This window comes from Xyrauchen texanus, chromosome 26 (assembly GCF_025860055.1).
Source record: "Xyrauchen texanus isolate HMW12.3.18 chromosome 26, RBS_HiC_50CHRs, whole genome shotgun sequence".
Classification (NCBI taxonomy): Eukaryota; Metazoa; Chordata; class Actinopteri; order Cypriniformes; family Catostomidae; genus Xyrauchen; species Xyrauchen texanus.
In genome coordinates this window covers 5,233,834-5,249,734 of record NC_068301.1, presented here as the reverse complement: position 1 = coordinate 5,249,734, position 15,901 = coordinate 5,233,834, and the positions used below count along the sequence as shown (strand labels likewise).

The window sequence follows — 15,901 nt, the reverse complement described above, 5'->3', positions numbered from 1 at the left end:
AAAAAAAAGATCTAGTTATCCAGGTGGAAATAATTATACACACACTAATGCTAAACGTCACAAGGAATTTAAATATCTTTCCAGTTATGTCTGAACTTCCAGAGGTCAAATTCACTCACATTCACAGAAAGCTGAGGCTGCAGTTGGCGTACCATCTGGAACCTCAGCAGAAATCATCAGACCAGGTTATGCTTTTCCAGTCTTTAACTGTCCAATTTTGGCGAGACTGTGCCCACTACAGCCTCAGTTTGGAACTTGGCTGACAGAAGTGGAACCCGACATGGTCTTCTACTGTTGTAGCCCATCAAGGTTTGACGTGTTGTGCATTCTGAGATGCTATTCTGCTCACTACAATTGTACAGAGTGGTTATCTGAGTTACCGTAGACTTTCTGTCAGCTGGAACCAGTCTGGCCATTTTCCGTTGACCACTCTCATCAACAAGGCGTTTCCCTCCACAGAACTGCCACTCACTGGATGTTTTTTGTTTTTGGCACCATTCTGAGTAAACTTTGGAGACTGTTGTGTGTGAAAATCCCAGGAGATCAGCAGCTACACAAATACTCAAACCAAATCACACTACAGCCTGCTATTTCTCTATGGCGTCCATTAACAAGCTACATTTTTTTATTTTTTTCAGTCCATTTTTTTCGGTCCAAATCACTGAGATCACATTTTCCCCATTCTGATGGTTGATGTGAACATTAACTGAAGTTCATGACCCATATCTGCATGATTTTATGCACTGCACTGCTGCCACATGATTGGCTGTTTAGATAATCGCATGAATATGTAGGCGTACATGATGTTCGCAATGAAGTGGTCATGAGTGTAGTTTTGTAGATATCCGCTCTTCCAAAATAGTGCGGTCTACTGCCTACACAGATGCCTTCTAGGCAGCATCCTAACCAAAATTGAACCTCAAACGTTACTGTTTCATATTGCACTTCATGGCAGCAATTCGGTTACGTAGCTTCCACATTATTCGAGTCAGTGCTTCAGCAACAGAGTCAAGCGACGGTTGAAAAGCGCAGAAGAGAATGCCTAATTTTGATTTAAACGCTGGCATTGCCCATGTAATGATACATCATCTGAATTAAAATGTTGCTATACTTATGACATGATACTCTAATATAGTAAGTACAAAAAAATTTTGTAATCAATATTTTAATTGTTAATGGAGTGGTGGTGGCGTAGTGGACTAAAGCACATAACTGGTAATCAGAAGGTTGCTGGTTCAATCCCCACAGCCACCACCATTGTGTCCTTGAGCAAGACACTTAACTCCAGGTTGCTCCGGGGGGGATTGTCAATGTAATAAGTGCACTGTAAGTCGCTTTGGATAAAAGCGTCTTGCAAATGCATAAATGTAAATGTAAAATGTAATGATGTGCATTTTATTGAATTTTTTTGTTATTATTCTAATTTTTTTTATCGGCATCATGGATGAATTCACTGAACTTATCATCACAAGGCATTGGATTGCCTTTTCCATGCCGAATACATGTCATGCTCCCATATAATTTGGCCCAAATAAGGTAATTAGGAGAGTGGGAATCGATCAGGACACGTCACAGTCCAGACTCGAACCTGCGACATCCACAACAGCACCATGGCTCAACAATGTCAAAACACATGAACTGCTCCACCACAGCTCCAAGAAGACAGCCAACAATAATTTCAGTTTGAAAAGGTTAACAAAATGACAACAAGTGAGGTTTCAAGAGAGACAGAGACAAAGACGGAGACACATACAGAGACGGAGAAACACCTCAAACACAGACATGCGTTTGCGGCATCATGCAGTTTAACCAGCCAACTCCTCTGTGTGTTACTAACTAATATATTAACCCATAGCTACATGTGAGTACATGGAAATACATTACAACACATACAAAAATTGCACACACATTGATGCTCATGCAAATCAATGATCTTACATACATACACCTAGAAGTACACAGACATATGTACTGTATATTTATATACGAATACAAAAACAAAAGAAATAACTAAACATGCATAATGCATAACACAAGACTGTTATATTTTATGCATTGTTTAATACAGTGTTTGCACTAATAAACACCACTAATCCTCATATCAGCAATGTATGGAACAATATTCACATTTGCTGTTTCTTGGTCGCCTACAGGATATTCCACTGACCCATTGCATGCAACATTTATCTAGCTGTGTGCGTCGGACTGGCATCTAAATTTGACGGTGTAGTATGTGAGACAATTAGACTCTTTTCAAGACACTTACAAAGAAAAATATTATTGTTGAATCAAAAGATTCATCACAAGTGTGAAATTAAGATATCAATCCGGGTGGTGGAGGATAAGTCTCAGTTGCCTCCGCTTCTGATACAGTCAATCCGCACATCTTATCACGTGGTTCGTTGTGCATGACACCGCGGAGACTCACAGCATGTGGAGGCTCATGCTACTCTTCGCAATCCACACGCAACATACCACGTGCCCCATTGAGAGCGAGAACCACTAATCGCGATCACAAGGAGGTTACCCAATGTGACTCTACCCTCCCTAGCAACCGGGCCAATTTGGTTGCTTAGGTGACCTGGCTGGAGTCACTCAGCACACCCTGGATTCAAACTCGCGACTTCAGGGGTGGTAGTCAGCGTCAATACTCGCTGAGCTACCCAGACCCCCCCCCCATAAGCATTTCTGACTAATATACTGTAGGTTGATTATGATGTTATGCTTAGGTGATTATGTGCTGGAGTCTGTATCACTATCCACTTTTTTTAGTAGTTTTTTAGTGGTTTTAAGCGGTACGAGTTGGTGTGCTAGAGTTCTTGGCAGAGGTTGGCAAAACCATAATTCTACAGTTCAATACTGTATATGGAATAGAAATTTTCTTATCCTTAAAAAGGTGGTAATTCCTGCTCTACATTGTTGGCAATCTTAGACTTGAGTTTTAAAGGAAGAACTCATATTCTGGACAATACGTTTTCTAAATGATGTTCGAGTAACAATAATTTACACAGGACAACCACACTTGCATCGAGATGGGATTCAAAGCACAAAATAATATGGTTTTCCCGTAAAGTTAGCTTAACATCCATTTAGGGTACAAAAAAACGACATTGCCAAATGTGTAAGAAAAATAAAACTTATTTGAAAGCAAAATCATGTTTTTGTTGCTGTGTGTAATTTGTTTAACCTCCTCAGAGTCTTGAATCCTTTCTGAATTGGACTCTAGATGCATATTGATGATGATAAAATGCATGCAATGAGCTCAACACAAAAACATATAGCAAACCCACACTGAGAGTAACAAACACGTACACAAAACATACTCTGTGTTTTATCTGTCTTGAGGAGTTTGGCTGTTAAATCCATGATCTTACCTTCTCCCCTCTATCACCTTTGATAGAGACAGCCTGACCCTGCAATTAATCAATCAACATGGATCAATTATTCTCCAGGCCCAGAGAGACAGCAGAAATAGAAGCAATATCATATGAAATTCATATGTTTTGAGAAATCTACAACTATATTTTTTTTAAGAAAACTGTACTGCAAAAGCATATATATATATATATATTCCCGCCAAATACACCAATCCTCAGTTAGGCAGGTATTACTGAATGTAAGTTCGTCTACACAGTTTAAACATCTACAAAGCTGTATTATGCTTTATAAGAAATAGTGTAAGTGTCGTACACGTTCTCCTTTCAGCCCCTTAAGTCCTGGTGGTCCTTCAGCCCCTTTTAGACCAAGATCCCCCTGTAGATGTACAGTTTATGTAAAGAACTAATGAGGAACCCATCAGAAATGCACCCAGAGATGTGCACACAGTATCCCAAGGAATATTATATGAATTTTGATATCTTGTGATATTGAAACACGATTTGACCTTTTCGCCCTTGGGCCCCGCGGCACCTGGTGGGCCTGTCTCGCCCTGTAGGATGGGAAAGATTGAGAGAGATAGCAAAAGAGTTAGAGATATTAGCGGATATGTTATGAAATAAAGAAACACAGGTCAGAAATAAAAGAGTGCACTGAATGAATGCATTACAAGTGGAATGGAATGCATTACAAAAGAAAGGTAAAGTAAAAACTGATATCCAGCCTTATTTCTTTGAAGAACTGTTCAATGCTAGTTCAAAAAGGACAACATTTCTATTGACAAAATATGTTGATTACCACAAAAAAATATGTTAATTCTTCAGTTTGTTTAAAGCAAAAATTGCGTCTACAATAGTAAACTTACAATGGAAGTCTATGGGGCAAGACCGAATATGTGTAGCTCATATTTCTGTTAAAGAACTTCCATTATGTGTTAGTTTAGCTGGAAATTGTCTAAATCATTATAAACCTTTTAAGGTGGAAATGTAAGCGCAGCGTAGTTCTTGCGGGAAGACTAGCAGCTGTACATCATCGAACTGTTAGCTGGGTAATTCTTAGCCAATCACATGTAAGCCATTGCTTTATAAGTCTGCTCAAAATCTATCACATTGCTAACACGGCAACCTCCACCACCCCACCACCACCTGTCGAGTCCCGTCCTGCACGGGGGTTGGCTCCTCGCCCATGCCTCCTATCTCCGGCAGGATATGTCGTTTCCGAGTACAACTTCTTCGGACTGCCAGACGAGGCTTACGTCATAGAGAGACATTACATTTCTGTTTTATATTCATCAAATAAATGTAATCTTAATTTCACTCCAGCTGTGAGTCTCCCTGATAGAATTACTTTTCTAGGCAAATTAACTTTTTGGTTATATGCATATGTATTTTAAGTACAGTTTGCTTTCAGTTGGACATTGGACAGAACACAGACAAGGTTAGTTAGCTAAATGATTACGCAATATCTTCGTTTTGTGGCTATTCTGATGAAACGGTTTGGATTTAAATGTTTATTGTGGCGCATTGTCTTGCCGCATATGCTTCCATTATAAGGGCATTACTGTAAAAACAATTAGTTTGTTTTTGCAAACAGAGAGACCAGTCGAAAATACTTTTGGTGGTAATCCAAAAAATTTCACAGATGCTGTAAATAGAACCCAGAACATTCCCATCGTACTCATGTGACCAAAATGATTACAGCACATGATTTCAGAAAACATGTATTTGCATTTTCTACCTCATGTACCGTAAATCATTTTTGAAAACTGTAAATTTTCATAAGGCTGATATTCAATTTTTTGTATGCAGAGAAATCATCCACATGGCAGTGTGATACATGCATCTATGACCTTTGACCTTGAGGACCTTACCCTTTCCCCTGCAGGGCAGGAGCAGTTCACTACGGCTGGTTTCTTCTGCTCAGCACTTGTTGGTTTTGGGGTGGGCAAAGGGAGTGGGGGGGCCTCGGTCACCAGAGATTGTTCACACTGAGCAAGGAGAGTGAACGAGGGAAGGAAAGAGAATTGGATGTGTTTATGAAAGTGAAAGAGAGGAAAAGGGCTGCTGAATGGCTCCGAATATAGCATGAATGAAGGATTCAGATACAGCTCCAAAATTCACTGTGCTGATATTGAATTACAGATACTCCAAAAATCAAAACAAACACCTGTGAGACATTTTTCCCAGCGTCGCCGCCAGGGTTATTATTGTGAATGAAAACAAAGATGAAAACTAAATGAAAAAATAAAAGAATTAAATAATTAAACAAACAAAAAAGAATTATTTTTTATTTTATTTTCATTCAAAAATTTTATTTAATTAAATAATTTAATTACATTTATTTTAATTTAATAAAATAAAATAATTAAATTAAATGTAATTAAATTAAAATTTAATTAAATTCTTTAATAAAATTAACATTTTAAATTTAACTAAAATAAAAGAGAATTATTTTTTATTTCTGTTTTTGATATACAATATATTCTATTTTGAGTCCCTTAAAGCCATCTTAATTAAACAGGAAAATGCCACTAGACAGCGATAATTCTAGACAGCCTGAAATTAACTCTAATGAGAATAAAACTAAACAGCAATGATGAATAAAGAAAAAAAAATGTATGTAAAATGTAAATACAGGTGAAACTCGAAAAATTAGAATATCGTGCAAAAGTTCATTAATTTCAGTAATTCAACTTAAAAGGTGAAACTAATATATTATATAGACTCATTACAAGCAAAGTAAGATATTTCAAGCCTTTATTTGATATAATTTTGATGATTATGGCTTACAGCTTATGAAAACCCCAAATTCAAAATCTCAGAAAATTAGAATATTACATGAAATCAATAAAAAAAAAGGATTTTAAATACAGAAATGTCGGCCCTCTGAAAAGTATAATCATGCATATGTACTCAGTACTTGGTTTGGGCCCCTTTTGCATTAATTACTGCCTCAGTGCGGCGTGGCATGGATGCTATCAGCCTGTGGCACTGCTGAGGTGTTATGGAAGACCAAGATGCTTCAATAGCGGCCTTCAGCTCTTCTGCATTGTTTGGTCTCATGTCTCTCATCTTTCTCTTGGCAATGCCCCATAGATTCTCTATGGGGTTCAGGTCAGGCGAGTTTGCTGGCCAATCAAGCACAGTAATACCATGGTCATTGAACCAGGTTTTGGTACTTTTGGCAGTGTGGGCAGGTGCCAAGTCCTGCTGGAAAATGAAGTCAGCATCTCCATAAAGCTTGTCTGCTGAAGGAAGCATGAAGTGCTCTAAAATGTCCCGGTAGACGGCTGCGTTGACTCTGGACTTAATAAAGCACAGTGGACCAACACCAGCCGATGACATGGCTCCCCAAACCAACACAGACTGTGGAAACTTCACACTGGACTTCAAGCATCTTGGATTGTGTGCCTCTCCATTCTTCCTCCAGACTCTGGGACCTTGGTTTCCAAATGAGATGCAAAATTTGCTCTCATCAGAAAAGAGGACTTTGGACCACTGAGCAACAGACCAGTTCTTTTTTTCTTTAGCCCAGGTAAGACGTTTGACATTTGAAGCCCATGTCCAGGACCCGTCTGTGTGTGGTGGCTCTTGATGCAGTAACTCCAGCCTCAGTCCACTCCTTGTGAAGCTCCCCACACATTTGAATGGCCTTTTCCTGACAATCCTCTCCAGGCTACGGTCATCCCTGCTGCTTGTGCACCTTTTTCTTCCACACTTTTCCCTTCCACTTAACTTTCTATTAATGTGCTTTGATACAGCACTTTGAGAACATCCAACTTCTTTTGCAATTACCTTTTGAGGCTTTCCCTCCTTGTGGAGGGTGTCAATGATGGTTTTCTGCACAACTGTCAGGTCAGCAGTCTTCCCCATGATTGTGAATTCAACTGAACCAGACTGAGAGACCATTTAAAGGCTCAGGAACCCTTTGCAGGTGTTTAGCTGATTAGAGTGTGACACTTTGAGCCTGCAATACTGAACCTTTTCACAATATTCTAATTTTCTGAGATTCTGAATTTGGGGTTTTCATAAGCTGTAAGCCATAATCATCAAAATTATATCAAATAAAGGCTTGAAATATCTTACTTTGCTTGTAATGTGTCTATATAATATATTAGTTTCACCTTTTAAGTTGAATTACTGAAATTAATGAACTTTTGCACGATATTCTAATTTTTCGAGTTTCACCTGTATTGCAGGTAAAAAAAAAAATGCATATTCTTCTTTTAGAGATATGAGGCAAAAATGAAGGTGTGTGTGTGTGTGTGTGTGTGTGTGTTTGTGAGTCAGATGTACTTACAGGGCCACCAGGAATATCACAACATGCCTCTTGCTCTGCCTGTTTACCATCACAGTAGATCACCATTCTCTGGAGGTCAAACTATAGAAGACACACTATGTGTTACAAAGATTTCAGTTGGGTCTAAACTGAAATACTAACTCAATACTAGCACACAATTAAGACATCAGGTTTGTGTTGTGGCCATTATTTTGGCAAATCTGTTTGGTGATTCTAGTGGTACACAAATGACACACTTGCCTAATGTAAGCTAAACCGAACTAGAATTGCCATTTAAACATTTTGTGTAAATATTAGTGGCATCATTTTCAACACATCTAACTTACATCGATGGGAACGCTGTCGTAGAGTCTCTTGCCGATGACGGTCTTTCCCTGGATGTCGATGTCTTCTCTGTCCTCTATGGGCAGCGACGCAATGTGTTTACAGTCCAGAAACAGGGACACAGACTTGGAGTCCACCCTCATGCCGATCTTATGCCAGTTACGGTCAAACAGGTTGTCCACTTCTGGGTTTTTAAAGACCGCCCGGACAGCGTCCTTCGTCAGGCCTACCGCATTGTACTCCACTGCTTTGTTCTCGCCGTCAAGACGGATTGAGACCTGGTGAATAATTGGAACATATTTGTGTTCATTCAACTATGGACATTTTAGTCCCTGTGGACTTTTAGAAAACCATCTCTGTTAAAACACACTTGCCACACTCTAACTCATTTATTTAATCTGTCTAAAATAGACATTTATGCGTCAAATGAGAATTATGTCATTTTTATATGAAAGTCTAAGTTAGTTTTAATGAGACTTTCATGTGATACAAAGACAGTTTTTTTTTTTCATTTACTTTCATTTTCATTTACTCACTCTCATGTCGTTCCAAACACATATGACTTCCTATCTTTTGCAGAAAATAAAAGGTGACATTTTAATGAATATCCCATTCCACCTTTTAATACAACACATTTAAAAAGGGCCCAAAAATATCATAAAAGTAGTCCATGTGGTCGGCTTCTGAAGGCACACTATAGATTTTGGTGAGACACAACCCAAAATGCAAGTCATTTTTTAGCGAAAACCTTGGCATTCCTTGTGCATTCATGAGCACTATAAGAGGCTTATTCACAGTGGCTCAAGAGTTCATGTTAGAACTTAAGTGCTAAACAAACATCAAGATTTTCACAGAAAATTGACTTAATTTTCCCATAGTTTCTTGCCCAAACCATCATACTCAACAGAAAACTTGGAACATGACTGTGGCAGGGGTGGAGGGCGGGGCCGGGTTTTGATTATACACACCCGGCCCCTTATCGGGCTAATCAAGCTTCTGAGAGGGATAAAGGCCGACTGCGGAGGATTGTGCAGGAGAGAGAGATAGTTTACGGACATGTCCGTCATTGTGTGTTTGAGTCTTTTAAGTTTATCATAAAAAATATTATTTATATTATCAAGCCGGTTCTCACCTCCTCCTTCCCATTGAACCCCTTTACACTAGTGCCGAAACCCGGGAAGGAGGAGGGATACACCGTAGTAGAGTTCTCGCCACTACCGTCCACCCCAACGGAGCAGCCGTGGACATCTGCCGGGGGGACGACGGCACCGACCGCGAGGGGAGAAGAGGCTCCTAACCGACAGCCTGGAGCCTGGGGGAGTCTCCTACTAGCCGCTGAAACGGGGAGGGGCTCGCTGCCGACCGCTTGGAGCGGGAGAACCGCTGCCAGGGGAGACCCCTTCTGTTCCCCAAGAACGCGGCGTTCCGTCCACCAGGGGCTGGAGGTCTGCCTCTGATCCGCCCGGAGAGGCGTGGCTGTCCTCCGTTAGAGGGTGGAGGAGTGGCCGAGGAACAAGCTACGGCATATCGGAGAACTGGCGAGTAAGTGTTTTTTTTTTTCATCTCTCTCTTCTCTCTCTCTCTCTTTCACTGCCGCTCCGCGGTGGCCTTTTCCCTCTCATTCAAATTTTACAGTGTTTTTTTGGGGGGTACTACACTGTTACAGGAAGTACCCCCCTATTTAATTATTTCTGTTTCCCTCCCTTTGTCCCCTTCCTCGTCCAGGTAGACGGGGATGACCTGCCGGCAGACGGGGCAAAAGGCACACCCTCCCCAGGGAAAGAGGGGGGTGTACGTCATGCCGGGGGCTCCCCTGCCTGAGAGAACGAGGGAGGATTGTGGCAGGGCAGAGGGCGGGGCCGGGTCGTGATTTTACACACCCGGTCCCTTATCAGGCTAATCAAGCCTCCGAGAGGGATAAAGGCCGACTGCGGAGGATTGTGTGGGAGAGAGAGATCGTTTACGGACATGTCCGTCATGTGTGTGTTTGTGTCTTTTAAGTTTATCATTAAAAATATTATTTATATTATCAAGCCGGTTCTCGCTTCCTTCTTTCCACTGACTTCTTCACAATGATGCATGAGTCACATGGGGTACTTTTAGGGTACTTTTGGGTCCTTTTTTAAGCTTTAAAGTGAGTCACTATCCACTGCCATTGTATTGAAAAGACAGAACAAGTTATTCTTTAAAATGAACCGTTTTGTGTTCTACATAAGAAAAAAGTAATTTGGGTTTGGAACGATATAAGGGTGAGTACGATTTTTCATTTTTGGAGAACAATATCTTTAATTTAGTATTTTCAAAAGAAAACACTTGTGCCACAAACGTGCCCAAAGTTAAAGAAACATCCATAATTGGTATTATGAATAAATTAAATTAATACAAATACAATTGGAATGATGGTACTGGAATTTGAAATGGAAATCTTGTTTTGCTCCATTGAGTGGGGGCTGTTGTTTGTGCATCATACAAGGCCCCTTAGGAGCACACACCTGTGGGATGCCATATTTGTCATAGACCTGCCACAGGTACCAGTCTTCTTTACGAGAGGTCTTTCTGAACTTGAATGTAGTCACAAAGGCATATTCATCAGGTAGACCTTGAGGCAACACATCTCTAAAACACAAGAAAGAAAGAAAGTTCATAAAGCTTGTATTCAATGTAAAAGTACATACTGTATTTGTGAATGATTCAAATGTCACCCACTCTGTTTTTTGGACTATGGGCATGGTACCAAGCCGAACATAGGGAGTCTGACCTGGCTCAAACTTCTCCCCAAGAAAATCTCTCACATTGAAATATTCCATCAAATCAAAACCTGAGAGCAACAGGGGAAAAAAACATGTTTAAACCAAAATTGTTCATGTGTAATTAATATGAAGAAAACTGAATAATAATACCCATTACAAGTAAGAGGTTTTCTGAGAGGTATATCGCAATAGGGCACATGCCCCTGATTTTTGATGACTGTATTTCCATCAATAACCACTAGGTGGTGACCATGAGACGGTAAAACATGGGACAATATAACCTTGATCTCTTTTGGATGGATTTAAACAAACTTTCCCCAACCAAAAGAGAATTCGCTTTTAGATGTCTCTTTGAAAGTTGAAATTCAAGTTGGTTATATGGGAGCTTCTACTTTGTACAAGACAAGGCAAGTTGACACAGAATATTTTTTTCAGGGGTACATTTTATATACAGATATAATAAAGAAAAAAAATCTTTATTTCTAAATAGTTAATTTCAAATGGCCTTAAACAAATAATTGAAAAATACATAAAAAAAAAAACATTTTACATTTTGAAAATTTTATAAAATAAATGAAGGGATAATGGTAAATGATCTGCACTTATATAGTGCCTTTTTTAACCTTAGAGGTTACCATAGAGCTTTACAAGGTGTCCCAATCACCCATTCACACACACACATTCACACTCACACACCAATGACGGCAGAGCTGCCATGCAAGGTGCTAGCCTGCCATTGGGACCAACTTTGTATTCAGTGTCTTGCCCAAGGACACTTTGGCATGTGGAGACGTGTGGGCCGGGAATCAAACCACCAACCCTTCGATTAGCAACCGACCCGCTCTACCACCTGAGCCATAGCCACCCCCATGAAGTGATAATGCAGAAGGGATTTACTTTTGCAATAATGACCAGCTGACGGTACATATCTTGCTTATTACACGGCTACTTACCAAGTAAACAAATGGACATGAAATATTCATTTGAGTTGACGGCGAAGCACTACAAGAGACGTAGCACAATGGTGGAAAACATTTGCCTTTGGAAAAGGCATTGTAGTTGTTTAGCATTGTACAAAAACATTTGACAGCAGAATGTCAGGATTGACCAATCAGAATGAAGTATTCCAGAACGTCGTTTTATAAAAAAAATATTTTTTAAATACTACCAAAACCACACTGAAGAAATAAATACTCTTGAATTGTCACCTGCATTTTCAGTGATAAGTCTGAACCTGTTGATTTCAAAAAGATATACCACTTTCCATGCTCACGCACAAAAACGTCTGCGCCTCTAGGATCAAATATGACATCATTGTTATTTCAAAGAAGGAAAGTAGAGCTCTGCTCTGTTTGTGGATATCAGCCCCAATAATTAATGCTTTAGATCCATAGCCAACAGTCATTAAACTGCACTTGCTGTAGCAGATGCTTAAAAAACCGCCTTTCATGTGCAATTACGTCACTGGGTCTCAAGCATGAGTGTGCTTTTGTATGGATCCACTGCATAAGCTGAGGTTGGCTGTTTTGGCTATCCTCCCTATTTTAGTGGCCAAACCAGGGCACTTCTGTAACCAATACAAAGTCTGTCACCATAGTGATGCCAGCGGGGCCAGGGCGTTGCCTGGGGAAGGAAATCAAGGGTTGATCTGGCGACACATTAATGCTGGTTGAGAAAAACTTTCAAACTTGATCTTAATGATCTGAAAGGTCTGTTAGGTTTATATTCAACAAGCATATTTGCAATATATTTAGGTCCTAGGCCGTTGAGTGATTTATAAACTCTAAATGTCACTGGAAGCCAGTGTTAAGTCTAAAACTGGAGCATTATCCTCAGATATTAGGGTTCAGCTGAGAATCCTGGACGCAGCATTTTGAATGAGCTGCAGGTGTCTAATGGTCTAATGGTCTAAGGCTGGTTAGGAGTCCATTGCAGTAGTCCACCATACTGGTGATGAATGCATTAACAAGTTTCTCTAAGTTTTGAATGGATACAAAACATATAATTCACGTTATATTTGTGAGATGATAGCAGGTTGATTTATTGATGTGACTACTGAAACTAAGTGCCTCCAAAATGACACCAAGATTCCTTACTTGATTTTTTGTTTTTAGACCCTTGAAGTCAAGGTATACAGGATGTTCACCTTGGGAATTTCGCCTTTGTTGCCAAACATAATTACCTCTGTCTTGTCATTGTTTAACTGAAGGACTTTTTGGCTCATCCAACTGTGAACTTCATCAGTACACCGGCACAGAGTGTCTATGGTGCTGTAGTCATTTGGCGATACTCACGTTATATTAGGTGACCTTAACTGCTATGTACTTAACCATGTGATACAATGTAATTATTATGTACATACATGTTGTTGAATTCTAATTACATTTAAAGTATAACCCACCGGCCCGCTCGGTTCTCCCGCTGGCCAGTCTGCCACTGATCGGCCCCAAATTGCGTCGGCCCACCGGGAAAATGCCCGGTATGCCAGATTGTCAGTCCAGCCCTGTTTACAGCCATGGTTGACATTTACTTACACTGTATGGAAAAGAGCAGCTTGGACATTCTGCTAAACATCTCCTTTTGTGTTTCACAGATGACAGAAAGTCATGATATCAGTATTTTTAGTCCAAAGTAAAGTCCTCTCCGTGAATGAAATGTAGTGTCACAGAGATCTCACTTCCACTTGATGAGCATTATTACGTGTTGTTTTCTTGCAGCGGATGTGCTTGGAACAGCAAACATAGGTTCTTTTAAACAGTCGAGAGAGGAAGATTATTTTAACTAAAGGATGTTTGAAGTTGTTTAACTTGGTGGTAATGTGAGAATGTGCCAAGACTTCTTGTCTAGCCGAGAGGCTGTGTGTGTGTCTATAGAAATAGTATGGTAACAGGTGGCTAAGAACATGGAAATTAGATACTGTGTTAACAGAAAAGTTAAAAAAACATTATAACATAAAATGTTAAAATAAAAAACAAAACAATGATTGTTGTATTTCCATTTCTCTCAACTTGTAACATTTACTTTAGTTAAAAATTAACTAATTCATCATACATTTGTCATTTCTGAATGTCTGAATGTGTGTATATTAGATACATAATCATTGTATATTTAGTTTTATCCATTTGATTTATTAATTCAAGCTGTTTGTTTGATTTCACACCTTGTTCAGTATTTATTCCAGCTGTTCACTTGTCATCATCTCATTTCTACGATTCTTTGTCTCCGTGCACGAGGCACGACTCTCTGCCAGTAGTGTTTCTTTCCTTTGGAGGAACTTTGCTCGCACAAGGAACAGGACCTGTAATTTAGGGCCTGGCAAGTGAAAGCGTATAATCAAGCCTGAGTCTTATTTTAAACTGTGAGAGAGAAAGAAAGGCTGGGTGGATTCTGTGGCGCAGCGCAGATGAGTGCGTTATGGCACATACCTTTGATCCATCCATGTACTTTTGCACACAATGCAAATCGTCTGGCCACCAGCCCTGGATATCACCACATTAAAATGCTACAGCAGAGTTTTAACACTGTTGAGTGACAAACCTTTCTATGGATATAATGCATGTCTTTATTAAAGGGGAACTTTTGCGCACATTGCAATTGTCACCTGGCCAGCAGCAAAGGACTTGTATTAAATTGGTCATGAAATGGAAAATAAAAATGTCCTTGATATTTAGACATACAGTATTAAAGGGTAAATGTACTATAAAAACATATTGTAAGTTTCAGAACTCAAAACTTCCCCCCAAGTCTAAAAATAACTTTTAAAGGTTACCACCCTGATGAAACATCTCGTTTTGAAATCTGTGTGTTCGTGACATCACGAGACATTAAACGTTTGCATGTGCACGGCCCACAACATGTACCATCGTCGTGGTATAAGACGTTGTTGTGTGCATGGATGTGGAGAAACTGCACCGAGGGATCCCAGCATTTGGAATATATGGCTTAAGTTTATTTTTAACAACGTGCCTCATCACTACATAGCATGATTACTTGTTTGTTCAACACATTTTACAGAGTAATATTACAATATGCTGCAGGCTTTTCAATGTTTTCTTTTATTGAAAGATGTAGCAGTGCCAACTGTACTGCACCCTTCAGTCATTTCGGGAAGTAAACCATGTATCTTTCATTTAACAGTGTGTTTGTAATAAACAGTAAGCCATCGTTTATCGGCAAGTAAAGGTCTGCAAACTGTCTGGTTTTGGCCCAAACCAAATCAAGTAGGACTTCAGGTCAGGTTCGGCCTTTTAATTAATGAATAAATAAACAGGCCTAACGTAATTTTTTCATGCATATGCTCTCACTCACAGACACGCGCAAGCGTACGAGTTCCGGGCGGTTCACCACAAACATGTTTTTGCACGAATCTGCTCTTTTTACCATTGCTTTCCTATGTAAACACATGCCAGACGAACGTCTTTGAATGTTACAGCGTCTCGCTGTTTCAAAAACGCATAAGAAAGTGCATAAAAGGGAAAGTGGAGATTTATAGTAAAAAAGGTCTTATATACTGCTCAGTTTCTATCTGTTTTACACACCTGTCAAATCGCATCTGGAGTCGTATAGATTACTTTTATGCTGCCTTTAAGGGATTTTTGGACCTTCAAAGTTCGGGCCACCATTCACTTGCATTGTATGGACCTACAGAGATTAAATATTCTTCTAAAAAATATTTGTTTGAGTTCTGCAAAGGAAAGAAAGTCACACACATCTGGGATGGCATGTGGGTGAGTATATGATGAGACAATTTTCATTTTTGGCTGAACTTTCTCTTTAAGCCAGTTGGTGGCGACAAATGAGCGTGTTCCCCTTCTGTCGCTCTCTTACGTTGTGTCAGAGAACGACACTAGGGGTCTCTCTTGAGCGCCGATATTCACCTCTGTACTATGAAAAAAGGCCAATGAGAGTTGGCAGCCAGTATTTGCATGTCCCGCCCCCGGACATACGGGTATTTAAGCGGCGCAAATACGGGAGTTCATTCAGAAAATTTCTTCGGAGCCGATGGTCGTGTTTGCAGTTTGCTGCGTGACTACACACCGAGTTCCTGCTATCCTCTGCTGCATGCTGTTGGATTCTGCGGCGCACAACAGTGGCTTTCTCCTGGTTGCACGGCTGTGCACTTCCTGCCCCTGAGCGCATCGACAGTTGCAGAT

The 15,901-nt window shown here is 40.0% G+C and overlaps 1 protein-coding gene across 1 annotated transcript in view; it reads right to left on the bottom strand.

Moving 5' to 3' along the window:
* The window catches only part of LOC127619549 (collagen alpha-1(XXII) chain-like), an 88,074-nt gene that overhangs the window by 44,194 nt on the left and 27,979 nt on the right, over positions 1-15,901 (bottom strand). The window contains 8 exon segments of the mRNA XM_052092405.1: positions 3,375-3,413; positions 3,691-3,753; positions 3,884-3,928; positions 5,246-5,362; positions 7,675-7,755; positions 8,001-8,276; positions 10,491-10,614; positions 10,705-10,816. Of these exon segments, the coding sequence (XP_051948365.1) occupies positions 3,375-3,413; positions 3,691-3,753; positions 3,884-3,928; positions 5,246-5,362; positions 7,675-7,755; positions 8,001-8,276; positions 10,491-10,614; positions 10,705-10,816 (857 nt within the window).